The sequence below is a fragment of the Hemiscyllium ocellatum genome, chromosome 39 (genome assembly GCF_020745735.1).
Source record: "Hemiscyllium ocellatum isolate sHemOce1 chromosome 39, sHemOce1.pat.X.cur, whole genome shotgun sequence".
NCBI lineage: Eukaryota > Metazoa > Chordata > Chondrichthyes > Orectolobiformes > Hemiscylliidae > Hemiscyllium > Hemiscyllium ocellatum.
The window spans coordinates 37,224,988-37,251,641 of NC_083439.1; the positions used below are offsets into that span (position 1 = coordinate 37,224,988).

General features: G+C 43.4%; 1 protein-coding gene across 1 annotated transcript in view; it reads right to left on the reverse strand.

The window, feature by feature from the left end:
- fah (fumarylacetoacetate hydrolase (fumarylacetoacetase)) overlaps positions 1-26,654 on the reverse strand; it is a 60,463-nt gene that overhangs the window by 18,982 nt on the left and 14,827 nt on the right. The window contains exons 3-10 of the mRNA XM_060852814.1: positions 23,549-23,670; positions 22,086-22,135; positions 18,116-18,206; positions 15,459-15,556; positions 13,812-13,864; positions 11,104-11,203; positions 7,537-7,667; positions 1,197-1,272 (exon numbers count right to left, since the gene is read on the reverse strand). Of these exons, the coding sequence (XP_060708797.1) occupies positions 1,197-1,272; positions 7,537-7,667; positions 11,104-11,203; positions 13,812-13,864; positions 15,459-15,556; positions 18,116-18,206; positions 22,086-22,135; positions 23,549-23,670 (721 nt within the window). The remainder of the gene's footprint in view (positions 1-1,196; positions 1,273-7,536; positions 7,668-11,103; positions 11,204-13,811; positions 13,865-15,458; positions 15,557-18,115; positions 18,207-22,085; positions 22,136-23,548; positions 23,671-26,654) is intronic.

Below are 26,654 nucleotides of genomic sequence, written 5' to 3' on the forward strand. Positions count from 1 at the left end.
CAATCCAATCGGGAAGGTGAATCTCACCATGCTGAAAGACTTAAATGCAACACTCTATCAAAGTTAAAATGGCTGCAGTGAATGTGGGGGAGTGGAGTTTTGTCTTGAGAGAAGAAGGAATTTCTTCACCTAGATCAGAGAATCACAGAATCATAGAATCCCTACAGACGTGGAAAGAGGATATTTGGTCCATCAAGTCTGCATCAACTCTCCAAAGAGCGTCCTACCCAGACACAGTCTTTCCCAAGAAGCTATCCCTGTGACCCCACATTTACTCTGGCTAATCCACTGATCCTGCACATTCCTGTGGATGATGGTGAATCTTTGCCTCAGTGGTAATGGAGGCTCAGTCATTCAGTGTGCTCAAGAGACAGGCCGATAGATTTCTTCACATTAAAGATTTCAAGGGATATTATAGGGATAGTATGGGGAAAAGGAGTTGAAGTAGAATGTCAGTCAAGATCTTACTGAGTAGTTGGGTGGACTTGAAGGGCTGAATGATCTCTTCCTGCTCCTATTTCTTAACTGCATCTGTCTACCCAGGGCAGAAAATTGGTACAGAACAGAAAGAATCCATTGTGTCTGTGCTAGCTTTCTGAATAACACATCTAGAGCCATTCCTCTCTCTTTCCATTCTGGCCCTGGCAGTTTTCCTGTGCTCTGTTTCCAAATGACACTGGAGAAATGGAGCACAATTCCAGGGGAGGAAACAAGACTCAAACTTTTCAGATTGTGAGCGGGGAACAGTAAATGTTTCCTCATTGCTTTTTCCAGAGATAGCACTTGACTCTTCCTGAAGAAAGGAGCAAGGCGACGTGTTTGTAAACTATCTGCAGTGTATATTCCGGTCAAGAGCAGATAGGTCTGCCTATGGATTGGTCCCTTTAATCACATGGATGAGGCTAACATTTAGTGAATTTCACCAGGATTTTACTGATTTCCTGTCGGTTACAGCCACTGATCAGACAAATCCGAAGGAAATTCATGGCCATTGTGGAAATGAGCATTCAGAATAAACACACTTCATCAGAGACCCAAAGGATTTGTCAATCACCCAGGACACTGAATGCATTTATAAAATAAAAGGCACAAGACCATCAGTCGATCACCATTTTAAAGAACTGCCTTTAAATGTTCTTCTCATGAATTTATGAAGGAGTACACAAACGTGTCAGCAGTCACTAGGTATAACTCACCTTTAATAGAAACAGAAAGGTTGATGTCGAAAGTGTACGGGTCATCACTGCACAGATACGGCAAGGGCTTGGGATTCTGCACAATCAAAAGAATATGGATTTAAGTGTAACTAAAGGCATTCTGACAACCCAAGGCCCATTCTATTTTCTGTACTCAACATGTACTCTTCCAGAATCAGGAGGGAGCAAGTGAGGACGGCAGATACTGGAGATCAGAGCCAAGAGTGTGGTGCTGGAAAAGCACAGCAGGTCAGGCAGCATCAGAGGAGCAGGAGAATCGCGTTTCGGACATAAGCTCATTCCTGATGAAGGGCTTATGCCCGAAATGTTGATTCCCCTGCTCCTTGGATGCTGCCTGAGCTTTTGTGCTTTTCCAGCACCACACTCTCTTCCAGAATCAGTCACATTCCCACAAACTGACCAGAGATGATTTATATAACTGGACTTGCTGAAATTAGGAGAATAAGCTACTTGGGTGAGCCAAAAGGGAACAGATTGTAAGGAACTGTTCTGTCCCCCTTTCTTTCAGCACATTTCAATAACAGAGCTTGAATTTAAAAACATTTTAATAAAGACAAGAGGCCAGTTTTCAATCAATAGTATTGAAATAGGACAGCTCAACTTTGAGAAAACAATGACAATGCTTTAAGCAGTTTGAAACACAATCAAACAAACTGAGTGTTGGAATGTTGTGTTCTCCGACCAGATCGCTGTAAATCAACTCTCAGTTAAAATGTCCATTCTTGTCACTGTAGCTGCAAATTCAACTTCAGTGGTGACTGGAGTGACCCACATCTGCACTTTTCTCTCTCTCTCTCTCAACCAGAACCTGCTTTCATGACTACTAAGCTGCCTGGGGAACACAGTCTGGGCACAGAGTGAACAGCAGTAGTCTGTAACCTGCATCGCCAGCATCTCATCCCAACAAGAACAACCTGTTCCTCCACCTCCACTCTGTCCTATCTAGGGAAACAACTCAGTCATAGAGTTTGGAACCTTGTTCTCAGAATGGCCTCATGACGTCAACAGCTGGGTGTGAAATGAATGAAAGAGATTGGCTTGGATTGTAATTGTGATTAACCACATCAAGCAATTCCGCTTATCGTGCGAATTTGTGAATCTGTCTGGCCCAAACAATACTGATGTGACGAAAGGGGTTGAATATTCCTTGATACACAACAAGAAAATTGCATCTCTTGAGTCAGAGGTCATGTCCCTACCCAATGGAATAGGATGCCCAGGTTCAAGTCTCACATGCTCCAGAGGTGTGTAATAACATCTCTGTACAGATTGATTAGCAAAATAGGTTAAACTTTTTAAGAAAAGGAAATTAGAAAGAATGTCATGATGGTATTTAGCAGCAGAGTTTTCAGTGCTGGAAAATGAGCAGGATCCAGAAAGACTGAACAATTAATCATTCCTCATATCTCTGCGTGTAAGCAGTAAAGGTTCTCTCTCCTTGATGATTCCTCATCAGGTTCTTAATTCTTCTTGTCTAATCATCCAACAATCTTTCTTGTCCGAGCATGTTTATTGAGACTTGGCTGAGAGCCCAGCCAGCTATTAGGCTGCTGAAACAGCTTTGTGCAAGGGAATGTTGCTTGACAGCGTTTTGCCTTGGATCTAATTTGTTCACACACAGTGCTTACTTACACAAGATAAAGAGCTCTTGGATGCTTGTAGTTTCTGCCCTGATACTTTAAAGGCCTGGCTGATTGAGATTTTATAGGGCCGTAGTAAAAGCAGCTTTTAAAAAGAAATTAGAAATGAATAACTTATTAAAAAATTCTACGCATGCTACTTTTACTGTAGGTTTCTTTGGTACAGGGTGCAGATTGGATGATCAGACATGAAAGTGGCACAAACTAGCACTGGGGCATGAGACGCTTTGAATTTACCTTTCAAAATATTTCTTTATCCAGCCTGTGGTTCACAGCATCTCTGAGAGACCATGAGCCATGTATCCAGGTCCATAGGAGCTGCAGGGAGCTAGGAGGTGCCTATTCTCACAACGGAGGCCGGCTGGTTAGAGGGTAGGAGTTGAACTGGCAAACCCCAATGGCTGCACCTTGAACGTATCTTGGTGAAAACTGGAATTGCTGGGAATGGAGCTGAGAATCCTGGTGTTATCCATCATCTTTAAATTTCAGGGGGTATCCCCAAATCCAGAAAAATCCAGTCCAATGCTTTACACCTGAGACCCACCACCACAATTCTGATGAAAGGTCATGAATCAGAAATGTTAACTCTGTTTCTCTCTCCGCACATGCTGCTGGAGTTAAAAGAGTCACTCTTTAATCAGCAGGGTGTACTGCAACACATTGATGTTTGTATTGGAATGGAACAATGAAGTCACAGAGAGCTGGGTTAGCAAAGCAAAAACACTGGGGAATCATAGAGCAAAATGAGGAAGAACCTACATCAAGCTGTTTCATTGCGGTACTAAATATTAATATAATTAATATTACAGATACTACCTACACTGAGTACGGCAGCTTGTTGTTGAATTTGAATAACATTTGGGCTTTTATCTTTGGAATGGTTGAGACCGTTGCATCATTTAAGGTAAAAGAGGTAAAAACAGGACTGTGAAGACAGCACACCGAAGAGCGAGCAGTTCTGGCCAATTTTAATTCTTCAGTCAACATTACTAAAACAGTTTACCTTGCTACTTCACTCAGTGCTGTTTGTGGGAGTTTGCTGGGTTTGAATTGACTGCCATTGCAAAGGTCTAAGGTGCAGTGATCTCTATAAGATTGCCATTCTGCTCCTATTCCTTTTCCACTGTGACCGAACTCAAAATGCTTTGGCTACAGTTTCCAGTGGACACACAGAAAAGTAGGAACATGAGTAGGCCATTGGGCCCAGTGACTCTGCTCAGCCATTCACTATGGTTATGGCTGATCCTCCAATTCATTGCCATACATTCACTGACTCTCCATACCCCTTGATGCCGTTACCATCTATTTCTTTTTTTAAATGTATTCAGTGATTTTACTGTCACAGCCTCCAGTTGACGTGAATTCCACAGGTTCACCACTCTGAACAAAGATATTTCTCCAAAACTCAATCCAAAATGGCTAATTATATATCCCAAGACTGTGATAATTTGTTCTGGGCTCCCACCTCAACTCCCAACAGGAGAAACATTATTTCTTTATCCAGTCTGTCCAGCCCTTGTTCAATGAGATTCTCTCTGATTCTTCTAAACTCCAGGCAATCTAATCCTTGCTCAGATGATCAACCTGTCATCTCAGGAACCAGTCTGGTGAACCTTCACTGCATTCCCTCTATAGTAAGTATATCTTTCCTTAGTTTGAGGGGTAGGGAACCAAAACTGCACACAATATTCCAGGCATGGTCTTACCAAGATCCTGTGCAAACCATAAGACAAGAAAATATAGGAGCGGAAATTAGGCCATCCAGCCCAATGAGTCTGCTCTGCCATTCAATCATGGCAGATACGTTTCTCAACCCCATTCTCCATGTGACCTTTGATTTCCTTAACAATCACGAACCTATCTATCTCAGTCTTAAATTTACTCAATGACCTGGCCTCCACAGCCTTTGGTGACAATGAAATTCCATAGATTAACCATTCTCTGGCTGAACAAGTGTCTCTTCATTTCCATTCTGAACGGTTTTTCCTTTTCCCCTAACGCTGTGCCCTCAGGTCTTAGTCTCCTGCTAATGGAAACATCTTCCCAACACCCATTCTATCCAGGCTGTTCATTTTTCTGTAAGTTTCAGTTGGATCCCCCCCACATCCTTCTAAACTCTATCGAGTATAGACCCAGTGTCCTCAAATGTTCCTCATATGTTAAGCCTTTTATTTCTGGGATCATTCTCGTGAACCTCTTCTGGACCTGCTCCAGGGCCATGACATCCTTCCTGAGATATGGGGCCCAGAACTGCTCACAATATCTAAATGTGGTCTGACCACAGCCTTATAAAGTCTCAGAAATACATCCCTGCTTTTATATTCTAGTCCTCTCGATATAAATGTCACCGTTGTATTTGCTTTCTTAACTACCCACTCAACCTGCAGGTTAGCCTTAAGAGAATCCTGGATTAGGACTCCCAAGTCCTAATTTCTGAATTTTCTCCCCATTTAGAAAATAGTCCATGCCTCTATTCTTCCTACCAAAGTACACAACCTCACATTTTCCCACATTATATTCCACTTGCCACTTTTTTGCCCAATCTCCTAACCTGGACAAATCCTTCTACAGCCTCCCTGCCTCCTCACCTATCTTTGTATCACCTGCAAACTTAGGCAGAATGCCCTCAGTTCCTTTATCTGGATTGTTAATGTATAAAGTGAAAAGTTGTGGTCCCAACACTGACCCTTGCGGAACACCACTGGTCACCATCTTCCATCCTGAGAAGGACCCTTTTATCCACACTCTCTGCCTTCTGACAGACAGCCAATCTTCTATCCATGCGAGTGCCTGGCCTCTAATACCATTGGCCCTTATCTTACTCAGCAGCCTCCTGTGCAGCACCTTACAGCTTCTGGAAGTCCAAGTAGATAATATCCATTGGCACTCCTTTGTCTAGCCTGCTTGTTATCTCCTCAAATAATTCTTACAGATTTGTTAGGCATGACCTCCCCTTGATGAAACCATGCTGACTTTGCCCTATTGTACCATGTTGTTCTAAGTATTCAGAATTCTCAGCCTTCACAATGGGTTCCAAAATTTTACCCATGACCGAGGTCAGGCTAATCAGCCTGTAATATCCCATCTCTTGCATGGTCCCTTCTTAAATAGTGGGGTTACAGTAGCAATTTTCCATTCTTCCGGGCCCTCCCTGACTCCAGTGGTTCCTGAAAGGTCACTGCTAATTCTCCAATATCTCTTCAGTCATCTCCTTCAGAACTCTGGGGTTTAGACCATCATGGATTCTTCAGGTGGGTGAGGGAAGTGGGTAGTGTGGTAGGGTGGTCGGTGGGTTGATTTGGATGAAGCTGTAAGGTTGTGTCTTGAGGGGCAGTCAGGGGATTGTTGGTGCAGTCTGGGTCCTGGTATGTTGGAACTCTCCAAAAGAGTTGGAGATTGTTTTTGAGGGTCTTGGAGTGGGGAAGCATGGAACGCTTGATAAAAGTTATAACTTCCTGGGCAATTCCAACCAAGTGAGTGCATCTGAATTTTTCATGGGACCCTGATAACACCTTTCTGATTTACCATAAATGCTATGCCCTTATGATCCTGCCCAACTAGATACCTGATGAATGAGCAGCGCTCCGAAAGTTAGCACTTTCAAAAAAACCTCGTGTTGTGTGATTTTTAACCTCTCTGATTGTACATTCAGTCTCTAATATTCCATTGATCTGGACCAATCTCACAATTATAACAATACCTTAATCCTGTGTTATTTGCTGTAGAGCTTGTGGGGATTAGATTAGACTCCCCACAGTGTGGAAGCAGGCCCTTCGGCCCAACAAATCCACACCGACCCTCTGAAGAGTAACCCACGCAGTCCCATTTCCCTCTAACTAATGCACCTCACACTATGGGCATTTTAACATGGTCAATTCACCTGAACTGCACATCTTTGGACTGTGGGGGGGAAATCGGAGCACCTGGAGGAAACCCACTCAGACATGGGGAGAACGTGCAAACTCCACACAGTCGCCTGAGGCTGGAATCGAACCTGGGACCCGGGTGCTGTGAAGCAGCTGTGCTAACCACTGAGCCACCATGCCACCCTTAAAGTTGCAGGGATGTCCTGCAACTTAAAAAAAGCACAAAAGACTGGATTCTCATTCCATTGAGTCAATGGCATCAGATGTCATGGTGCACAGTCAAAGGCTGTAACTCTTTGCCCCAGTTGTCACACCCACCAGGAGTGGGCTGGCAAAGAGTGTTCAAATTGGTTCAGATGGCAGGGAGCACTGTGTGTCACACCCACCCTTCTACTCTACCAGTAGCTGGATAGAGTAGCCAGGAGTTACCCATCCTCAAACTCACTGAAGACCTTAAGGGCAAGGGCCCTAGCTTGAAGATTGCCTGGTCCTCTGCTCTCACCAGGGCCTGCCTGACTGGGCCTGGAAACCTTGTCATTCACCTCCTTCTCTGGCCTCTATCACTGGCATCAGACCCAGGATCTGCTGCAAGTGGCCTGTACTTCCTGGCTTTGGCAGGGTCGGTGAAGCTGGGTTCGATTCCCTCGCCCCTCCAGCACACTCCAACCCCCAACCATCCCCCTTCCCCTCCCCCTTCCCCTCCCCCACCACCCGAATTTCTAGCCAGTAGGGTGCTCCTTCCACTTTACATTCTAGACAATTATTTCAGCTTTACATTTAACATCCACATGAGTCTGTCACCTGCCAAGTTACCTGGATAGGATTGGCCACAATGAATGGCGACAGAGCTTCCATCGATACAACCCAAGGTGAAATTGTCGTTCCAAAACTCTTCCCTAGGAATGGTCCCAGTGGAACATATTCCCATTTCTGAATATCACGAGCTGCAAGCACACCAACAGTGATGTCAGTCTCAAGCTAGATTGTCAATGCTTACCTCTGAAATGATACAACGGGTCAGATGCACCAACACTACTCTCTTCTTTTTCCTTCTAATGCCTAATGAAGCTTCAACATCGAAACTGTTCACAACAAAATATATTTGGTGCTGAATTGGAGCTTTCCTTAAAGGGATGTTTCAGTTGAGACTGGAAACTGATGGACGAAATAGATGTTATATAACAGGCAACATTGCAAGTATTTCAGACATACATTGAGTACAGATGCACAGCTAAGACTATAGATTGGGCAAGTATAGTACCTAAATTGATATTTTCTAACAAACCTATTCAGAGATGTTATTGCACACCTCTGGATCGGATAGGGCATGAACCGAGGCCTCCTGGCTCAGAGGTAGGGACATTGCCACCGTACTACAAGAATCATAATAAATGTTCGATCTCTTGCAGTAATGGCTTATAAAAAGAAAACAGATTTAATCCAGGTGATTACAGTTCAATTTCCTTCACATTTGTCACAGGAACATTTGACAGTCTCTAGTTGAGAATGGAATGTCCCCTCCTGCAAAGAGAAAATAATTAGAAATGGCCAGTTCTTGTTTTGAAAAGATAAAACCATGATCGAAAATCTCACAGGATTCTCTTTGAGGAGGTAACCGATTTTCCAGAAAGGGGGATGTCCGAGCACTGTGACAAGGCAATATCAAGGAAAGAGGACCATGGGCATGGAAATAGTGGGAGAATAACTGACTGGATTGGACAGGGAGGAGGCAGCAGGTTTCCAACATTGCTGGAAGAGGGAGGTGAGGCTGCACAGGGTTCAGTTCTGTATTTAATGTAAATCTATGATGTTGAAAGACTTGAAGGAGTGGTTTGCAGCTGGTACAAAAATGGGAAGGAAAATACCTTCCAAAGGAAAATGCAATGGGATATTAGTGAGGTTAGGGAATGGGCTAAATGTGACAGATTAAATCACTGCCAGTAAATGTATAGTAATAAAAGAATTAAAGCTGTAATTATGCTCTGACTGATGTAGACTCAGCGCTGTGGACAAATAGTGGGAGTGGGGAGAGGGGACAGAGAAACGGGATAGTAAAGGCAGCACATCGCCCTGAACCCTACCCACCATCTCCACCCCAGCAAACTAGACTGGCTGTAAAACAGTCTCAAATTCCAAATTATGTCAAAATGCGTAGAATACAAAGCCCCAAGATAATGATTGTTGAAATACACAACAATTACTCCTACCTCCTCTTCATAATGAATAGAAAATTGTTTGTTCAATTATGTATAGTGTCAAGGATAAGGAGGCACAGATACAAGATTTCATGTTGTTGATTTCCGAAAGAGCAGAAACTGCTTCCTGAAAAATGCTCGTGGCTGTCTGGTTCACTTTGTCTGATTCACTGGCTGTCTGATTCACTGGCTGTCTGATTCACTGGCTGTCTGATTTACTGGCTGTCTGATTCGCTGGCTGTCTGATTCGCTGTCTGTCTGATTCGCTGTCTGTCTGATTTACTTGCTGTCTGATTCACTTGCTGATTCACTGGCTGTCTGATTCACTGGCTGTCTGATTCACTGGCTGTCTGATTTACTTGCTGATTCGCTGGCTGTCTGATTCACTTGCTGTCTGATTCACTTGCTGTCTGATTCACTGGCTGTCTGATTTATTTGCGGTCTGATTTACTTGCGGTCTGATTCACTGGCTGTCTGATTCACTGGCTGTCTGGTTTACTTGTTGTCTGATTCACTGGCTGTCTGATTTACTTGCTGTCTGATTCACTGGCTGTCTGGTTTACTTGCTGATTCACTGGCTGTCTGATTCACTGGCTGTCTGATTCACTGGCTGTCTGATTCACTGGCTGCCTGGTTTACTTGCTGTCTGATTTACTTGTTGTCTGATTCACTGGCTGTCTGATTCATTTGCTGATTCGCTGGCTGTCTGATTCGCTGGCTGTCTGATTCGCTGGCTGTCTGGTTTACTTGCTGTCTGATTTACTTGTTGTCTGATTCACTGGCTATCTGATTCACTTGCTGATTCACTGGCTGTCTGATTTACTGGCTGTCTGATTCACTGGCTGATTCACTGGCTGTCTGATTTACTGGCTGTCTGATTCACTGGCTGTCTGATTTACTGGCTGTCTGATTTACTGGCTGTCTGATTCACTTGCAGTCTGATTCACTTGCAGTCTGATTCACTGGCTGTCTGATTCACTGGCTGTTTGATTTACTTGCTGTCTGATTCACTGGCTGTCTGATTCACTGGCTGTCTGATTCACTGGCTGTCTGATTCACTTGCAGTCTGATTCACTTGCAGTCTGATTCACTGGCTGTCTGATTCACTGGCTGTTTGATTCACTTGCAGTCTGATTCACTGGCTGTCTGATTCACTGGCTGTCTGATTCACTGGCGGTCTGATTCACTGGCGGTCTGATTCACTGGCTGTCGGATTCACTGGCTGTCGGATTCGCTGGCTGTCGGATTCGCTGGCTGTCGGATTCGCTGGCGGTCTGATTCGCTGGCTGTCGGATTCGCTGGCGGTCTGATTCACTGGCGGTCGGATTCACTGGCTGTCTGATTCACTTGCTGTCTGATTCACTTGCTGTCTGATTCACTGGCTGGACCAATGGTTAAAGCAGAAATGATCCAGATATTGGAGAGGCAGATGAAGTTAAGGGAGATGGATAAATGTGATTGGACTAAGCAGCACTCAACAAAGCAATATGTTTCCATTCTGTGTTTTCCTACTTACAACCAGATGAGGGAAACAATCACTAGGTCTTTTTCTCAAGCAGCATGCTCTGAGATTTTTCCACATTTTCTGTTTGTGTTTTCTGGAACAGTAAGTCCTTGGTCAGCAACCTGGGCTTGATTTTTATGGGAAAGTGGGAATGCCATTTAGAGCAGGACTGTCAAAGAGATAATAGGCAAAACAGACTATCTGGCCCATACAGTTACCAATAACAGGTACCATACCCAATTTCAACAGCAAGCACACCCACGGCAAATTGTTCTAGGGTATAGAAAACTTCGTCGCTTTCCACTTTGAGCCAAATAGCAGTGAACTAATGTGCAGCTTTGGTGATTCCTAATTTGAAAATCACTTCCCTGGCCATCTCCAACTATGAACAAACTCCTTGAGGACCTTTACATACAGTTAACTGCAAGTGACTAGAATCTAATATCCTCCCCCCCCCCCCCACCCACGCAACAGCACCACCAGCCTTCCTTTGAAAATTGTGTCGCATTGTGGAGATTTTGGGAATCTCCATAAATTGAAGTTTTACTGCTGACTCCTCCTGTAAGAGAATGTTAATCTATTGTGTTTAAGTTCTTTGTCCTGTTTGAAGATAGTGACCTTTGCCCAACTTGATATCAACCTTGAGTGACGGGCAAGTTACAAATAAAATGTCAGTCTTACCACTCCAGTCATTCATAAGAACCATCCCAAAGATATGTTCGTGGGCCCGGGATATATCGATTCTCTCTCCTAACTTGGTGCCTGGTGCCACAAAAAAAGCCTAGTTTAAGAAGAAAGGTGCAGTGAAAGTTTGATGCAGTTAATCTTTCAGATCATTCCCAGCACAGAGTGTTGCACAGCTCCTGTCGATGTAAAGTGGGAGGCACAGCAGGTTTGTTTGGAGTAAGGCTGGATTCATGCGTTCTCCAGTATCCAAGCTTTGAAGATCACTGCTTTGGAAAGAAATTCTAAATGAGATTGCTTCCCAGAGTTGACCTGTACACAGAGGAGCTTGAATGAACTTACAAAAAGAACTCCCCTGCCTATTAGCAGACAGGGCTTCTACACAAAGAATATGGACAGGCCCTTGTTTGACCGTTCATTCACAAGATGACACCTCTGACAGTGCAGCACTTAGACACATCGAGCTGGACAGCACAGAAACAGACTTGTCTGTGCTGACCAGATATCCTAAACTAATCTAGTCCCATTTGCCAGCACTTCGCCCATATCCCTCTAAATCCTTCTTATTCATTTACCCATCCAGATGCCTTTTGAACAGTGTAATTGTGCCAGCCTCTCCCACTTCCACTAGGCAGCTCTTTCCATACACGCAACAACCTCTGTGTAAATATTTTCCCCTCTCACCTTAAGTCATTTTATAGACCTCTATAAGATCACCCCTCAGCCTCTGACGCTCTGGGGAAAAAAACCTCAACCTATTCAGCCTCTCTCTATAACTCAAACCCTAAAATCACAGCAATATCCTTCCTCAGTATCACACTGGTTGGGGATGGGGGCTGGATTAGAAACCCAAATCACTGGAGAGGTATCAAACCTTAGACCTTCTGTCTCCCAGGTCTGACCACTGGCTTCAGAGGAGTCATATCCCTTCCAATTAATTTGAGGTTGTCCATACTGGAAATAATATACTTTCTCATATTAATCTGGAAATCCTGGTTAAAGGGATGGCGGAGTCTAGGGATGGGCTGTTCTGCAAACTGTATTGGCAAACATTCTAAACAACTTTGTGGCTAATTGCTGGTAATTTATTTTAGAACCTTTGACTTGGCCCCTTAGTGACCGGAAAGGTCAGACAGCACAGTGCTCACTATCCTACAACAGGAAAGGTTAGTGTGCACGACAGATGCTTTACCCCTTTGTATCTGAAAATGAAGCAGTGTAGGACGCTGATTCGCAGAGTAGACCCAGTTCTTTCTGTTTAACTTGTGGAAGTGGCAAATGATAGCTGCCCACACTGAGGTCTGCTCCACTGTAATCTCACAAGCTGGGTCTTGGGCATATGACACTGTCACCATTTCTCTGCCCTTTGCACCTAGAAGTTGGTGCAGGCAGTGGGTGAAAATTGTTATCATTGAGTTGAATTCCTCCTGTCTCTGAGAGACCACCATTAGACTCTGCCCATTGCAAAACATGCAGATGGATTGGGAACACATTGCCATATGGAACCGGGTCCAAGTCACACACCATTCTGAGTTGGGCATACTGTCACTATCTGTTCATTATCACTGCATCAAAATCCTGGAAATCCCTTCTTTACAGCATCATGAATGAATGGACAGCATATCGACCACAGCTCACTCACCACCACCTCAAGGGGCAATTATGGATGAGGAACAAATGCCTGTTATTTAGACTTGAACTAGAACAGAAATGCTTAGTTTATTCCCCTGTCAATCATGTCCAGCGCCCACACTATTGTAAGTGATTTGGACTTATTAACAGAAATCATTTGTATCAATTCCTTTGTCTTACTCTGTATTAATCAGTTTGCCTAGATTAGGAGAATGTATGGTAGTTTACAGTAACATTCATTTGACGTAAGTCATAGATTCTCCCTTTTAAATAAACATGATAAACTCTAATAGTGCACTATTTAGATAGACTATAGACTGTAGAAGTGCACTGTTTAGATACACTGTGTAGACTCTGTAAGCTGTAGTGTGGGAGAGATGGTGGTGTGGTGGTAATGTCGCTGGACTACTAATCCAGAGGTGTAGATTAATGCTGTTGGGGACAAGGTGCAAATCCCATTTGGTTGCTACATAAGTGATGTCCAATGGTGTCACCACTTTAATGGCAAGATCCATCACATTCCTCAAGGTAGTTGCTAGACAGGAAAAAGGGTAAAAAATGAGGTCTGCACATGCTGGAGATCACAGTTGAAAATGTGTTGCTGGTTAAAGCACAGCAGGTCAGGCAGCATCCAAGGAATAGGAAATTCTGAAAATGTGTTCCTATTCCTTGGATGCTGCCTGACCTGCTGTGCTTTAACCAGCTAGACAGGAAAACACAGGGTAAACTCTTTAACTCATAGACTGTACTAGAGAACTGTTTAAACTTGGTTTGCTTTGTTATGTGCTGAGTAAATAGATCTTTCTTGGTGTAATATCAACCATTGTGAATCCTGCCATAAGACCCACCCTGTGTTCATGTTTTCTCATTAACCTGTTCAGTGAAATTGTTACACAATTCTAAAGCACTTGAACCTGTGATCTCTTGACTCAGAAGTGGGGATACTGTTACAAGTCCCACAACTGCCTTCCCCGGATATTCAATTTATTGGTTGAAATATTGGTGTGAACAGACACTAATAATTATCAGTAGTGATGTGTAACCCAAGTTTAAACAAAATAAAATAAACTTACCATTTCCAACTCAAAGTCTAGAAGTTTGCTGGGTCCAAACACAGGTGGTTTCGCTGTAATGAGAATGTTTGTAGCAATCAGTTGAACATTTAAGATTAAGGAAGACCAAGAATTTGGTTCAGAGGGGAAAATAGAGTATGTTAGTAAATGTGTAAGCAACATAAAATTGGACTGTAAAAGGTTCTATTGGTATTCAAAAAGAAGAAGATTATGGTTGAAAAGGTAGGTTCCTTCTAGTCCAAAATGTGAGAGTCAATAACAGAAAACAAATACATGACACAGAAATTAAACAACTGCCTTATATTTGGCTTCATGGAAGAAGACACAAATAACTTTCCCGAAGTGCTGAGAAGCCACAGGTCCAGTGAGAAGGAGTCTGGAGAAAGATGAAAAATCCCCAGAAACCAACAGATCTGTTGACTGGGAGTGTTGCAGGTACTACCCTCACCTGAGACTTAGGATCAGTGCTGGATCCAGGACCACAGGGAATGATAGTCATGGGGATCTGGTGGGGAGCTTCCAACACCATAATCATTCCAACACCAAGACTGCCTACTTTAGCCAAAATAACAGCACCTCAGATTCCACTCCCAATTCAGTTCATCCCCTGCTGAAATCCTAACTCATATGCTAACTGTAGAGATGTCTACTCCAATGTTGACCTGGCTCATTTCCTACCTTTTACCCTCTGATAAACCTGAACTCACCCAAACCTCTGCTGCCTGTATGCTAACCCACACCATGCCATTCAGCCATTCGAGTAAAAAGTGAGGTCTGCAGATGCTGGAGATCAGAGCTGAAAATGTGTTGCTGGTTAAAGCACATTGAAAATGTGTTGCCCATTCCACCTGCTCAGACATATTGGATCTCTGAATAGCAACACCTCAACTTTAATTTTCTTAGAATGGTTTTCAACTCCTGCTTTGCTTCCAATGACTGTAACATCCTCCTGTCTTACAACCCTTCAATATCTTTGCAATCCTCCCATTCTGGTCTTGTGAGCCTCTGCAGTTTTCAATATTGTTGGCTGTACCTTTAGGTTATCAAGATCCTAAATTCTGGATCCCAGGCCACACATACTCTCCTTGTTTAAGAAATTCCTTAAAACTTACTTATTTAACAAAACATTTGGTCACCTGATTTACAATCTCCTAATGCTAATTTTGTTTTGAAATATTCCTGTGAAATGCCTGGGATGTTTTATTACACAAAAGGTCCTAATTGAATATAATGTATTGTTGTATACATACCAATAAAGAATTTTACTAAGGGCATGATCCCTTCTAAGAAATGTCACCTCCTCACCAACTGCTTACAATCATTGTCATGAATTTGATTAAATGGTGTCAGTCAGCCACTGTCACTATCTCACATGCTCCTGAGCTGCTACAGAGCTTACAGAAAAATCAATAGGACAATATCATCCAGATCTCAAAACTATGACATCAACAGAGTTTCAATCTCTTCAGTAACATTAATGCATTACAGCTTGTGAATGGAATTTTTCTGATGTCAGTATTTTGAAGAATTATTGGGGAATAAACAATTTCTACACAATTTGTTTTGACGAACATTTTGGACTTCAAACTATTTCTCACCATTCAGCATTTAAGTCAGCCAAGTCATTCCACACGGCCTCATACTTACCTTCATCTGAGTTTGTCTGTCCCATGGGCCTTCTGATGGGGGTCCCAGACACAACGACAGATGACGCACGGCCATTGTAAGCAACAGGTAAGTGCAACCTGGGAGTGGTACATAGAAATATAGTTTAAACTCTGCCCATCTCCACATTGCAAGACTTTATTTTGTGTCCATGGATGTTGCTCTATTAATCTTAACTAATCTCTGGATGTGTATGTCCTGAGTAAGATTGAACATGGGTCCCTCACAAGTTGATGTATGTTGGAGAGGTTGCTCAGCTCAACTGGAAAAACAGCCAATAGCAAATTTCAACTGGTCTCAGTTGGTTACACCCAGAGGGTGAACTAACTGGTCCAGCTAGTTCCTGTTGTGTAGCTACGCCAGCTCACTCTGCTGTGTAAGCTGCTGCCTGCGATGAAGATTGGTCTCATCATCCATTTTAAATAGATTACACTCCAGGGTCTGCTTGGCCAAGTGGTGGTGGTGGTGGTGGGGGGAGGTGGGAAGCCACATTAAACAAATAGAGAAGACTGAAGAAACTCAGCAAGCCTGGCAGTATCTGTCGAGAGAAATGCAGTTAACATTTTGAGTCCAGTATGACCCTTCTTCAGAGGAAAACCACTTATTGATTTAACCCTAAGCTATTTTTGTTGTTAACAAGATATAGTGTGTTGCACGTTAATGGTTAGTTACAGGTTATAGTGATTTCATGACAGAGACTTTGATGAGAACTAGATGTTGGGTCTCATTCCTTTGAGATCATGAGCTGTTTGCTCTCAAGTCCAGATAGAGCCATATGACATGGAAACAGACCCTTCAGAACAACTCGTCTATGCTGATCAGGTTTCCCAAACTAAACTAGTCTCACTTGCCTGTCTTTGGCTCATTTCTCTCTAAACCTTTCCTATTCATGTACCCATCCAACTGTCTTTTAAATGCTGGAACTGTACCTGCATCTATGACTCCCTCTGGCAGTTCAATGCAAATATGCACCATCCTCAGTGTGAAATATTGTCCTGCAGGTCCCTTTTAAATCTTTCCCCTTTCATTTTAAACCTATACCCTCTAGTTTTAAATTATCTCATTATAGTAGGTAATGCTTAATGTACACCTCACAACGAATCCCTTCAGACCGATGTGGAACAGTTTCAACTGGATCCATGAGGAATGACTGTAATTGTGCTGAAAGCCTAGTTGGAACTCCCAACATATTCAGTTGACACTGGTATTTGATCCCCCAGACTTTAACTAGAAACAACTGATTTGTTAATTGGCTCGACTAAAACTAGTAATCTTATCTGCTGGGTGCAATGGATCGAGTTGATACACTGAGCGATTTAACTGCGGCATCTTCACTCCAGTGGATGTCTTTTCCATGTGCATATCTCTCTGGGTGAATAACGTTCTCATATCAGTCTGAAATTTGCCATTTGTTTACTAAAATCTGTGTCCCCATGTCCAATTTTCTTCTTGTAGTTTGAGCTACATTTCCAGAAGTATCTCATCTTATTACTTTATAAATTTTTACCAGAATACCTTCCATCTTCTTCTTCCGTGGTCAACATCACAAATTTCTTCAGCTTCTCTTTCTAAATTCTGGATCATTTCTGAATTGCCTTCAGAGCATGAACATTATTGGGCATAACACTGGACACAAATAGACCAAGGTTCTTAACTACATATCTCAGTCATTAGAACATAACAGTTGAGCCTAACTTTATTTTCTATCTAAACACTCCAATCCATGTCAACTCCTTGGGCAACATGGTGATTTGTTAATTAGAAATAATCTATCCACCTTTATGCATTTCAGTTAGAAGCTTTTAAGACCAGATTTTTATGAAGCCAAGTCTCACTATCGGCTATTGATGGGATTCAAACTCATGTCCACAGAGCATGAGTCTGGAATATTGGATTCATTTCAGGAACAATTCCATTGTGCCATTGCTTCCCCCTACAGTCAGTTGGTGGGATTCACATTAGCACAGGCACCAAAGAGGCATCACAGGCTGCCATGGATAAGATTCGGGAACTGACTGACCACTGACACCCAACACTGACACTGAAACATCCCAGAGTGAGCAATCGAAAATCCAGCTTTTGTATGAATATGGAATTGCCAACACTGTAGGAATGTCCTGGAATCTCCAAGACTGAAAATTAATCTTCAGGATATTGCTGAGAAAAATCAGAGGTTTTTAGAAGTAATGTATATCTGTCATCCTTTGAAAACCTTTGTGAATTTGTTCCGCAAACAATGATGTTTGGGGACGGCAGGTCTTCAGGAATACGTCCGACCAGACTTGGCAACTTTTACTTAGAAACCTTCAACCAGGCACCAGAGTCCCCCAGATAGCCACAGCAGAGCTTTTTTTTATTCATTTGGGGTATGTGAGTGTCATCATTTATTGCCATCCCTAGTTGCCATTGAGAAGGTGAGGGTGAGGGTGCTTGACCCACGATGCCATTACGGTGAGAATTCCAGGAGTTTGACCCAGCAGCAGTGAAGGAATGGCAAGATATTTCCAAGTCAGGATGGTGAAGAACTTGGAGGAGAACTTGCAGGTGCTGGTGTTCCCATATGTCTACTGCCCTTGTCCTTCTACTTCGAATTGCCCGTGGATTTGGACCCACAGGAGGATTACAGAATCACCACTCACCAGTTAGGCATGAGAGCATTGTCCTTTCCTCGAAACATGATTCCAACATTTGTTGCATGATGAAGGGATGAATAAAAATCTGTGTAATCCCCTGAAAATAAAACACATTAGTAAAATACAAAACAACTGTCCACTTAATTTAGTTGATATTTTACTTTTCTGTTGGTCTTTGATTAACAGTGCATAAAAAAAACACCCGTATGAACCTCTATTTCTTTCCCACAAGCTACACACTGCTATGTTTGCACCAGAATAGCCTGGAACCCTGCCCTACCTTGGTTGACTGACGGTTCAGGGCACATTCATCTGCTCTCTGCTGCCCCTCACTGGACAACATGAAAAGTAATTTCCAATCCTACATATACTCCAGAGAAACAAGAGGCTGACAATAGCCAATAGCCCAGAGGTCTACATGATTCCAACAGCAGCCGTCATGAAAAATATCTGAAGTGTTGAATTTGTCAAATTAATAAGACTCAACCTGACCAGGAATACCTTGTGTGGGAGAGCATGGAGGCATGTCTCCAGGGGCAACAGGTTGGGGGGTGGGGGGGGTGTGCAGAACATTGTCTTTCGCAAAGATTTGCGTGATGTCTGTGCTCTGGGCTGACGGGAGGGCATTAGGAGGTCAGAGGATTGGGTACAAGGAGCTGCTGGGATGATGAACAAGGCCTGGGAAAGACGGTGTCCTGCTTTAGTGGGATCCAGACTCAGGCAGCACTGCCACTCATTCTCAATGGCCTTGCAAACATGGTTGCAGAGGCCATTCCATTCCAGACGAGATTCCAGTTCTCGAGAGCCGGTTTCCACGGATTGGGGCCGATGTCCATGTGGCTATTGATTTGGCAACCAAGATCCATTCTGCGTGATGTTGCCCACCTGATGGAGTCTTGGGGACTCTTGGTGTTGTTCAGTGTGTTCTCACTTGGCCACATACCCTCCCATTCAGGGTTAGACTCACTAAAATCATAGAAACCCTACTGTGTGGAAACAGGCCATTCAGCCCAACCGTCCGAACATCTAAATCCATTCCCCTACCCTATTACTCTACATTTCCCCTGACTGTTAGGTGAATTGGCCATGTTAAATTATCCGTAGTGTTTGGTGAAGGGGTAAAGGTAAGGGTATGGGTGGGTTGTGCTTCGGCGTGGTCTTGTTGGGCCGAAGGGCCTGTTTCCACACTGTAAAGTAATCTAATGCACCTAACCTACACATCCCTAAATACTATGGGCAATTTAGCATGATCAATTCACCTAACCTGCACATCTTTGGACTATGGGAGGAAACTGGAGCACCCAGATGAAACCCACATAGACAAGGGAAGAATGTGCAAACTCCACACAGATCGTCACCTGAGGCAGGAAGTGAACCTGGGTCCCTGGTGCTGTGAGGTAGCAGTGCTAACCACTGAGCCACCGTGACACCCAGTAGGGACATCAAGTGTCACTAAGGATCAGAATCCCCACAGGTCCCCAAACCAGGGCCCAGGAACATCTGAGTACAAGGTGACCAACAATCTCATCATAAGTAGAAGCAAACAGGTTCGATGGTGAGCCTTATCAGCAGCAAGCACAGGAGAGAAAGACTCTGTGATTGGACAGGAGCAAATAGTGAGGGAGTCCCTGCTAACTTTGAGTTAGTCAGCAAATGTGGAGTAAAGAAAACTTGCCATTATTAAGAAAACGGATTTTTAGCAAATTAATGTGAAACCTCTAGCTTTCGGCTGATATGGTCTGAGGCCAGTCTCTGGGGAACGTTTAATGGATGCACCAGTAATGAACACTGTCAAACTTGTTAAGGCTAAATCGGAGACGCAGTAACAATAGTAACAAACTGTTCAAAATCTTCCAGTTTTGCAATGGAAATTAATAAATGACCTCACCAATCTGCAGAAGGTATGTTTAAGGTGATGGCATTTTATATTGAGAAGTGTGTCAGTCACTTTGGGGAAAAAAAATCTTTTGTTACTCACTTAAGTCTGTTGTGTTGTACTAATGTAAATACTGGAGTGCCTAGGAAGTCTAAGGTTTTCCTTGTGTGTTGTAGTTTCAAATTTAATAGAGTGGTGGTGATTATCAAAGATATTTCTGAATTCTTCTAATTCTGCTTCTGTGAGAGTCGAAATGTATCACATACCAACAAAGTGCAGATGGCAATGCTACCATATGACTGCATCATCTGATAAGTAGGTTGGTGAGAATGAAAAGGGACCCCCTCGAAACCAAACTGTGCCCCATTTGCAGCATCTGCAGTATTTCGCTCTCCTGTTATTTTCCTCTATGTCTTGCAAATATTAAGTATGACTGGTTACAGTTTAAAATAAGAAAATACTCATCATTCAGGGACAACTTTTTTTTTGTTATCAAAGCTAATTGTGCAGACAAAAATAGCACATTCTTGCATGTGAATGGGTTGATTCTAATTCCCTGGAAGCTTTTTGCCATTTTTGAAATTTGAAGTGAAACCAGGAATTGCATTCATAGAATATGCCACGACTAGTTCAAGACGTAATCATTGAACATGGGATTATTATTTATGCTCCTTGTTGTGACATACAAATCTGTTACGAGCTGTAGCTGCCTGGACACTACATAAGGCCAAGTTAAAGGAGTAGAGCAGGTTGCACAGTGCGAACAATTAAGTTGCGTGTAATTGTCTGATGAAGTCTTGGCTTCCAGTGTATGATACAAAACTATGTTTTCAATGGACTTTATAAATAGAGGCATAGAGCATAAAGAAGAGGATTTGCTAACAGAAACAGAAAGTGTTTGAGAAGTTCAGCAAATCTGGCATCATCTGCTAAAAAGGAAAATGAAGGAACGTTTTGAGTCCAATTATGATTGTGTTTGAACTGGCTTTGCTCAACCAGTATAAAACAGTTTGATACCATAGTGACTATGGTTCCTGATTCAGGGCACCTGTAGGATGTGAAGAGGAAGATTAAATATGAGGGGGGAGGTCAATAAGGGGCCCTGGTACAGGGAAAGAATAAAAGCCCATGATTTCTCTCTCAATGATCGATTACTGTAATGGGTGGCATAGTAGGTCAGCAGTTAGCACTGCTGCCTCACAATGCCAGGGATGCAGGTTTGATTCTGCTTTAGGATGACTATGTGGAGACACATTCTTCTTGTGCCTGCCTGGGTTTCCTCTCACAATCCAAACATGAGCAGGTTAGGTGTATTAGCCGTGGGAAATGCAGGGTAACAGGAATAGGGCAGGGGAAGTGAGTCTGGGTGGGATGCAGTTTGGAGGGTCAGCATAGACTCGATGAGCCAAATGGCCTGCTTCCACACTGTAGGGATTCTAATATGATGTATAATATGAGAAGTTTCTGTGTGTGGCAGAATGAGGGGGAGGGGATGTTTAAACATCCCAGTTCAAAGGAATGTGGTGAGAGCAGAAGAGTGATAAGGAATTCTACAATTACCTGTAACAGTGTACAGGTAATTACCAATTACAATGTACAGTGTTGCCAAGGTTGAAATCTTTTAGACGTGCTTGCTGTTGGTCAGTTACTGCATTGGGCAGAAACATTGAACTTGGGTCATCAGGAGCCTATATGTTCCAGTGACACTGGGCAAGGCAGAGAGTGACTCTGCTGTTACCCTGTCTCCAGCCTATCAACTGAGGCTCCATGCTGGGACTGCTGGCTTGACGAGACCATAGGCTTTGGGAATTCTCAGATTAGGCCCATTAAGATAACCTTGAAGGTAATGCTTCCTCAAGATCTATTTTCATGATATTGTGGCCGAGTTAGAGGAGAAAAACAATCCCACCTGGTGGAAACTTCAAGGGGCTGGTTGGGACAGGCTGAAAGAGTCATTCTTTTTCCCTGCATTTCTGTAAGTTTCAGTCCAAGAAAATTCATTACATGGGATTTAGAACATAGTCATTGGCCATTTGACCTATCAGAGCCTAAATAGATCTCCTCTCTGTCAGTTGAAATGTATTTCTAGATTTAACATACCGATCTGCGCAGGGAGATGCATGGTGGCTGAAGCCTGGGGTACAAATGCTCTGTAAAACAATAAAGCAAACGTTTGTACATCCACATAAATAGACCCAATGAGAGCAAGAGATGACATGAGAGGCTTTGTTTTCACACAAAGCCTCTAACTCTTCAATTAAGGTCAGAATTCATCATCAATCCCATTTCAATTCCTGCATTTAAATAGAACGTGGAACAGTACAGCACAGTACAGGCCCTTTGGCCCTCGATGTTGTGCCAGCCTTTTATCCTACTCTAAGATTACATTAACCTACATACCCTTCATTGTACTAACTTGCATCCAAGAGTGACTTAAATGTCCCTAATGTATCTAACTCTACTACCACTGCTGGCAGTGCATTTCACACACCCACCACAAAAGTGGCATCTCCCCTAAACCTTCCTCCAATCACCTTAAAATTATGCCCCATAATGCTGCTTTCTCCCATCCTCCGTCCCAGGGTTTGCTGGTGCAAGGCAGAGAACAAAAGTATAGTGGGACTCGGGGCTTTCATGGATTTGTGTTTCATTTCTATTTCTAGAAGTTTCTTAAGAGAGTGTGGAGACCCCATCCCTCAGAAACAGACAGCAGTGTTCAAATGACATGGTAACAAGGTGAGAGTGTAGTCTCCTGGATACAGTAACACCATCAAGATATGAGATGCGTTGCTTGTGGTCACTGAGGAATGGGGAATCTGAAGGGAAGGCAGACAGAAACCTGGCCGTGGCTTGAAGTGATGTATTTCTCTCCCAAGTCAAAAACCTTTCCAAGGAGATTTCACACCCAAGAGAGCACTGGGATCACTACTGACCTAAATACTAATTAACGGTTAATTGTACGAACTTTGGATAGGGCATATCTTGGTAGCAGCTTCACCCATGTTCAAACATTGTATTTCTTTCAGAAGTTGCAGATTATGGGGCATATTGTGACCCTTCTGTATTTCTGCAATTTCCTACAGCATTATAACCATCCAAAACTTCAGCCCTGTCCCAATTCTGGCCTCTTTGGCATTGCTGCTCCACCATTCGTGAACATGCCTTCATTTATGTGGGTCCTCAGCTCCAGAAATTGCTCTTTAAGTATTTCCATTTCTCTTTTCTCCTTTAAGGCACACCTTAAAATCTACCTCTTTGACCAAGGTTTGGGTCACTTGCCCTGAAGTGGCTCAGTGTAAACCATTGTGTGATAATGTTCCTTTGATGATTTGGCCTGTTAAAGACACTATCTAAATGGAGCTTATTGTTGTTGTAAGGAGTTATGCAGAAAATGCAGAATTGTTACTTGGCCCCAGAGCAACCTACCAACCAGTCCCTGGACACTCGACACACATCAGGCACCCAGCATTCATCCAAGCTAATCAACACGAGATTTAAACGATTAATTTTAACAGCATTCAGTAAAAGCTGATTGTGGCCGGGTCGACATAATGATTCCTTACTTTTGCCTCAGTTCTTTGTTATCCCGCAGCGTTGCTTCACCAGCCGACAGGAGCTGCTGCAGAAAAGCTCGAGCTTCCCTCCAGGCTTCATGGCCAAGAGCCATGAAAGAGTTAAGGGTCGGCTGCAACACAGACATATACAACATTTGACAGCCATTGGTTTCTTACAAGTGCAGGAATATCGTACAGGCATGGTGGGCAAACAGTCTCCTTCTCTAGCAGATCATTCCATGTTTCTAACTCACTATCATTGCTGGTAACTAATTCACTGGAAATGTTCTGATGTACAGAAGGAATCTCCACACATTTGCAATCATTTGGGAGATTTGGTAGACCTTTAGGCTGTACTTATATTGTTGGGTGTGCACCATTGCAAGTCAGGGTGAGACCATGCACTGGGTTTTTAGAAGTGCGTGTGGTCTCTCAGATTGAGCGTAGCCCTTGCTCATAGCAGGGAACTGCACAAAGAACAAAGAACAGAGAAAATTACAGCACAGGAACAGGCCCTTCGGCTCCCCAAGTCTGCACCGATCCAGATCCTCTACCTAAACCTACCGCCCATTTTCTAAGGATCTGTATCTCTTTGCTCCCTGCCCATTAATGTATCTTTGTAGATATATCTTAAATGACACTATCCTGCCCACCTCTACCACATCCACTAGCAACGCTTTCCAGGCCCCCACCACTCTCTGCGTAAAGACCTTTGTACACATATCTCCCTTAAACCTTTCCCCTCTCACTTTGAACCCATGACCCCCTGCTCTGGTGAAAAAGCTCCTTGCTATCTATCCACCCTGTTTATACCTCTCATGATTTTGTAGACCTCAATCAGGTCCCCCCTCAACCTTTGTAACTCTCTCTGTATGTCAATTTTCTCCAGGACTTTTCCATTTACTGTATAGTTTGCTCTTGATTAGAATCTTCCAAATGCATCACTTCACATTTGCCTGGATTGAACTCCATCTGCCATTTCTCAGGCCAACTCTCCAAACTATCTGTATTCTACTATATTCTCTGACAGTGTGCTCAGTGGTTAGCGCTGCTGTCTCACAACACCAGGGTCCCAGGTTCATTTCCAGCCTTGGGCAATTGTCTGTGTGGAGTTTGCACATTCTCCCCATGTCAGCGTGGGTTTCCTCTGGGTGCTCCATTTTCCTCCCACAGTCCAAAGATGTGCAGGTTAGGTGAATTGGCCATGCTAAATTTCTGTAGTGTTAGGAGCATTAGTCAGAGGGAAATGGGTCTGGGTGGATTACTCTTCGGAGGGTTGGTATGGACTGGTTGGGCCGAAGGGCCTGTTTCCACACTGTAGGGAATCTAATCTAATCTTCACTATCTTCAATTTTGCCAATCTTAATGTCATCTGCAAACTTGCTAATCAGGCAACTGATACCTTCCTCCAAATTATTTATGTATTTCACAAACAACAGTGGTCCCAGCACGATCCCTGTGGCACACCATTGGTCACAGGTCTCCTTCCACCACCATCTCCATCTCCAGTTCTCTATCCATTTAGCTAGAACACCGTGGACCCCATGTGACTTCACCTTCTCCATCAGCCTACCATGGGGAAGCTTCTCAAAAGCCTTACTAAGGTCCATGTGTATGGCATATACAGCCTTTTTCCCATCAATCAATTTTGTCACCTCCACAAAGAATTATATTAGGTTTGTTAGACATGACCTTCCCTGCACAAAACCATGCTGCCTATCACTGATAAGCCCATTTTCTTCCAAATGAGAATAGATCCTATCCCTCAGTATCTTCTCCAGCAGCTTCCCTACCACTGACATCAGGCTCACTGGTCAATAATTACCTGGAGTATTCCTGCTTAAACAAGGGGACAACATTAGTAATTCTCCAGCTCTCCGGGAACTCATCCTTGTTCAAGGATGCTGCAAAGGTATCTGTTAAAGCCACAACTATTCCCTCTCTCGCTTCCCTCAGTAACCTGGGGTAGATCCTGATGAAGGGCTCTGGCCCGAAACGTCGAATTTCCTGTTCCTTGGATGCTGCCTGACCTGCTGTGCTTTAACCAGCAACACATTTTCAGCTGGGGTAGATCCCATCCAGACCTGGGGACTTGTCTACCTTAATGCCTTTTAGAATACCCAAGTTTTCCGCCCTCTTTCTGCCAACTTGACCTAGAGTACTCAAAGATCTATCCCTAACTTCAACATCCTCCATTTCCCTCTCATCAGTGAATACCAATGTAAAGTATTCGTTAAGAATCTCATCTATTTTCTCTGACTCCATGCATAACTTCCCACCTTTGTCCTTGAGTGGGCCAACCCTTTCTCTAGTTGCCCTCTTGTTCCTTATATATGAATAAAAGGCTTTAGGATTTTCCTTAACACTGTTTGCTAAAGATATCTCATGACCCCTTTTAGCCCTCTTAATTCCTTGTTTCAGATTGGTCCTACATTCCCAATATTCTTTCAAAGCTTTGTCTGTCTTCAGTTTCCCAGACCTTATGTATGCTTCCTTTTCCCTCTTAGCTAGTCTCACAATTTCACTGGTCATCCGTAGTTGCCTAACCTTACCATCCCTATCCCTCATTTTCACAGAGGCATGTCTGTCCTGCACTCTAATCAACCTCTCTTTAAAAGCCTCCCACATAACAAATGTGGTTTTGCCTTCAAACAGCTACTCCCAATCACATTCCCCAACTCCTGCTGAACTTTGCTATAGTTTGGCCTTCCCCAAGTTCAGCACTCTTTATTTAAGACCACCCATGTCTTTGTCCATGATTATTCTAAAATTAATGGAATTATGATCACTATTTCCCAAAGCTTTGGGAAAAGTGCACCTGGAGTCTTTTAATGCTGGGAGCTTGCAGCTACCACACAGCCCTGCCTGACTGTGGTCAGCCACACCGTGTCGTGTGTTGCCTGGCCAGTGCCAGGGTGCAGGACATCTCCGACCAGCTTGAAAGGATATTGGAGCGGAAGGGAGAGGATCCAGTTGTTGTGGTCCACGTTGGCACAAACAACATAGGCAAGGCTAGGAAGGAGGACTTCTTTGGGAAGTATGAAACACTAGGAAGGAAATTGAAGAACAGGTTTTCGAGGGTCATAATCTCTGGATTACTGCCTGAGCCATGTGC